This window comes from Penaeus vannamei, chromosome 42 (genome assembly GCF_042767895.1).
Source record: "Penaeus vannamei isolate JL-2024 chromosome 42, ASM4276789v1, whole genome shotgun sequence".
NCBI lineage: Eukaryota > Metazoa > Arthropoda > Malacostraca > Decapoda > Penaeidae > Penaeus > Penaeus vannamei.
Window position 1 is genome coordinate 12219045 of NC_091590.1, and position 4244 is coordinate 12223288.

General features: G+C 36.6%; 1 protein-coding gene across 1 annotated transcript in view; it reads left to right on the plus strand.

Moving 5' to 3' along the window:
* The window catches only part of LOC138860609 (uncharacterized), a 29199-nt gene extending 26446 nt beyond the window's left edge, over positions 1-2753 (plus strand). The window contains exon 3 of the mRNA XM_070118490.1: positions 2621-2753. Within this exon, the coding sequence (XP_069974591.1) occupies positions 2621-2703 (83 nt within the window). The 3' untranslated portion in view covers positions 2704-2753. The remainder of the gene's footprint in view (positions 1-2620) is intronic.
* The last annotated feature ends 1491 nt before the right edge of the window (positions 2754-4244 follow it).

Consider the following 4244-nt stretch of genomic DNA (forward strand, 5'->3'; position numbering starts at 1 on the left):
AGAGAGAGAGAGAGAGAGAGAGAGAGAGAGAGGGAGAGAGAGAGAGAGAGAGAGAGAGTAAGTAAGAAAGAGAGAGAGAGCGAGAGAGTGAGAGAGAGAGAGAGAGAGAGAGAGAGAGAGAGAGAGAGAGAGAGAGAGAGAGAGAGAGTGAGTGAGAGAGTGAGTGAGACAGAAAAAGAGAGAGAGAGTGAGTGAGTGAGACAGAGAGAGAGAAAGAGAGAGAGAGTGGAACAGAGAGGGAGAGGGAGAGAGAGAGAGAGAGCAAAATTGAGGCGATGAAATGGATGTCACGAAACTACGAAATCTGATCTGGGCCAACAGTAAAATGGACGGGAATTGAGTTTTAGGACTCTGGGACTACGAGGAGACACGTTGTAAGAGGGAAAACTGTGTATACTGCAACATACATACACTCACTCCCTCACACACTCACTCAGACACACCAATTCACTTACACGCTGATTCTCTCTCTCTCTCACTCATTCTCTCTCTCTCTCTCTCTCTCTCTCTCTCTCTCTCTCTCTCTCTCTCTCTCTCTCTCTCTCTCTCTCTCTCTCTCTCTCTCTCTCTCTCTCTTTCCCTCTCTCTATCTATTTACCTATCAATTTATTTATCTCACTCACTGCTCTCTTTATCTACCTCTCTCTCTCTCTCTCTCTTTCTCTCTCTCTCTCTCTCTCTCTCTCTCTCTCTCTCTCTCTCTCTCTCTCTCTCTCTCTCTCTCTCTCTCTCTCTCTCTCTCCACTCTCTCTCTCTCTGTTTCCCTCTCTCTATCTTTCTACCTATCAATTTATTTATCTCACTCCTCCTCTCTTTATCTACCTCTCTCTCTCTCTCTCTCTCTCTCTCTCTCTCTCTCTCTCTCTCTCCCTCTCTCCCTCCCTCCCTTTCTCTCTTTCTCTCTCTCTCTCTCTCTCTCTCTCACTCACACACACACACACACACACACACACTCTTGCCTTCGCGTGGGTTATATATATATATATATATATATATATATATATATATATATATATATATATATATATATATATATATATATATATATATATATATATATATATATATCTTATAAATATACATATATATATATATATATATATATATATATATATATATATATATATATATATATATATATATATATATATATATATATGCAAATATATCTACACACACATATATATAACACACAAACACATATATATGAGTGTGTGTGTGTTTATGCATGATATGTATATTAATGTATGCTTTTCTTTCTCGTTTACCTCGTTAGTGTTATGAGTCTGGAGGCTGAATGTACACAGAAGTAATATGTTGAGTGTTCTGTGCCGTTCTTAATCTTGTAATGCGTTGATTATACGAGGTTTAAAAGAGAAACATTTAGTATGAAATGTTATTTGATAAGTCGAATAATATTTCGTTATCTCTTTCATATACTCACGTTTCATCCGAGGAGAGTATCACGAAATTTGATCATCATGTATGTGAACTTGAAAAGGCATTTTTTGGTTTATTGTACTTAAAATAAAAAAAGGAAATTTCGGCCTTACATGTACGTGACCTAAAAATAGCCATTTTCGACTGTATACGACCCTAAAAGGAAATCATTTCGAATCCTAATGTGATCCTAAAATGGGCATTGTGGACCCTTAATATATGGGGTCCTACAACAACCATTTCGATTCCTAATGTATGCGAACCAAAAACAGCCATTTTTGACTCCTAATGTATGTAAATCAAAAAAGCATTTTCGACTCCTAATGTATGTGAATTAAAACCGGCCATCATCGGTTCCCAATGTATGTGAACGGAAAACAATCATTTTCGACTCCTAATGTATATGAATCAAAAACCGACATTTTCGACTGCTAGCGTATGTGAACCAAAAAACATTTTCAGCTCCTAATATATGTGAACCAAAACCACCCATTTTCGTCACGTAATATATGTGAACCAAAAACTGACCCCTCCAAAAAAAAAATAATAATAATAATAAATAAGATAAAATAAATAAATAAAATAGCCAATTTTTCGACTCCTAATGTATGTGAATAAAAAATTGCCATTTTCGACTCCTAATTTATGTGAACCCCCCTAAAACAGCCATTTTTGTTTCTCGACTCCTAATGTATGTGAACCAAAACCAACCATTTTCAACTCCTAATGTATGTGAACCAGAACCACCCATTTTCGACTCCTAATGTATGCTTAGCAAAAGCTCATTTTCGACTCCTAATGTATGTGAACCAAATATTGCCATTTTCGAATGTATGTGAACCCCCTAAAAAAACAGCCATTTTTTTCTCGACTCCTAATGTATGTGAACCAAATATTGCCATTTTCGAATGTATGTGAACCCCCCTAAAAAAAAGTCATTTTTTTTCTCGACTCCTAATGTATGTGAACCAAATATTGCCATTTTCGAATGTATGTGAACCCCCTAAAAAACAGCCATTTTTTTTCTCGACTCCTAATGTATGTGAACCAAATATTGCTATCTTCGAATGTATGAGAACCCCCTAAAAAAACAACCATTTTTTTCTCGACTCCGAATGTATGTGAACCAAAAAAAGGTACTTTCACACAACCCTTGAACCCGACTTGTCTCTTCCCGCAGGTATTCCCGAGTCCAAAATTGTTCAGGAGGGTTCAGAGGACGGCGGGAGTGGGCGCTTGCGGTACACTTCATCATACAGGTAAGTGTTCAGTGAAGTGTGTCTGGCGTGCGGAAGAAGGAGTGTGGAAGATAGAAATATGAGTACTTTATTTTATCTATTTATTTATTTATTTGTTTTAAGCGGGAGTTTAAAAGAAAAAATGGATTTAGAATTAGTTTTTTTATTATTTATTTATTTATTATTATTATTTTTTTTTTTTTAAGAAAAATGGATATAGAATTCGCTTTTTTTTATTCAAGTTTAAATACTGGCACAAACATCGGTTTTCATGTTGTTCTTTTTTCTCTCTCTCTTGTGACGTGTGTCTAATGTACGTATAAGGGAGTGTGAAGTTTTTTTTTTCGTTTTATGATTAATCTTTAGTGTACATGGTATAAAGTTGGGTCTTTATGTTGTTATTTTTTGTTTTGTGTCGTGTGCTCAATACAAGTAAGCGGAACTGTGAAAGAAAAATGTATGTTGGTGTTTGTTTGTTTCATGGATACACTGATTGGTTTTCATGTGGCTAGCTCCCCCCGCCCCTCCCCTTCAGCTTCTCGTATTTATGATGGATTTTATATGCGTAGTATGTGGTTTATGTGGTATGTGCAGTGAACAGATGTATCTGTATTTTCCCCTCATTTAGTTTCTCACATTTTTTTATATATATATTTTCCCGTATGCGTAGTATATGGATTATGTGGTATGTGGAGTGAACAGATGTAATTATATTTTTTTCTCATTTAGCTTCTTATGTTATTTATATTTTCCTGTATGCGTAGTATGTGGCTTGTGTGGTATATGTTGCGGACAGTTGCAGTACAAAGTGTAGCAAACAAAGGACAAGGAATTCATGCTTGATAAAGAGTTAAATGAACAAGAAATGGGATGTTGAGTGGACAGATGTTTAAGACGGCGTGGGATGTTGAATGTATGATGTTGTATGTGTAGAATGGCACTCTGTCTTTGCCGTCATGTACGGATGTGTGTAAGTGTGGAAAGGTATGAAAGTAAATGAATATCTTCACAATACAAGAGATGTATTTGACCTATGTGGAATATATCTTCGTCAGAAAGACATGGATATTTGACATATGATATATTCGAAACCGATCAAATAAATCTCTTGTACTGTGAAGATATTCATTCTCATTCATACCTTTCCACATCTGTCAACACGAATACGGTTCATGTGTGTAGGTGTTTAACTGTGGTTTAAATGGTATCTCGAAGCCGTGTGTATAGTATGCGGTGTACTTTAACATATTAACAAGCGTGGGAAGATATGCATTAGCTTTAGGCATTAATATTATCAGTATTGAATTATGATGCATTTGCTCAATACGGTTAAGTATTTCCTGTATAAGGGCTGATATCTGATATCGTTAGTTTGAATTGAAGTTTTTTTTTCAATGGAACAGAAAAAAAGTAGCTTGTCACTTTGAGTAATTACCAAAGGAGGGAAGGAGTGAGGGAGGGGAGGGAGGGAGGGAGGGAGGGAAGGAAGTAGGGAGGAAGGGAGGGAGGGAGGGAGGGAAAGAAGTAGGGAGGGAGGGAAGGAAGGAAAGAAGGAGGGAAGGAAGG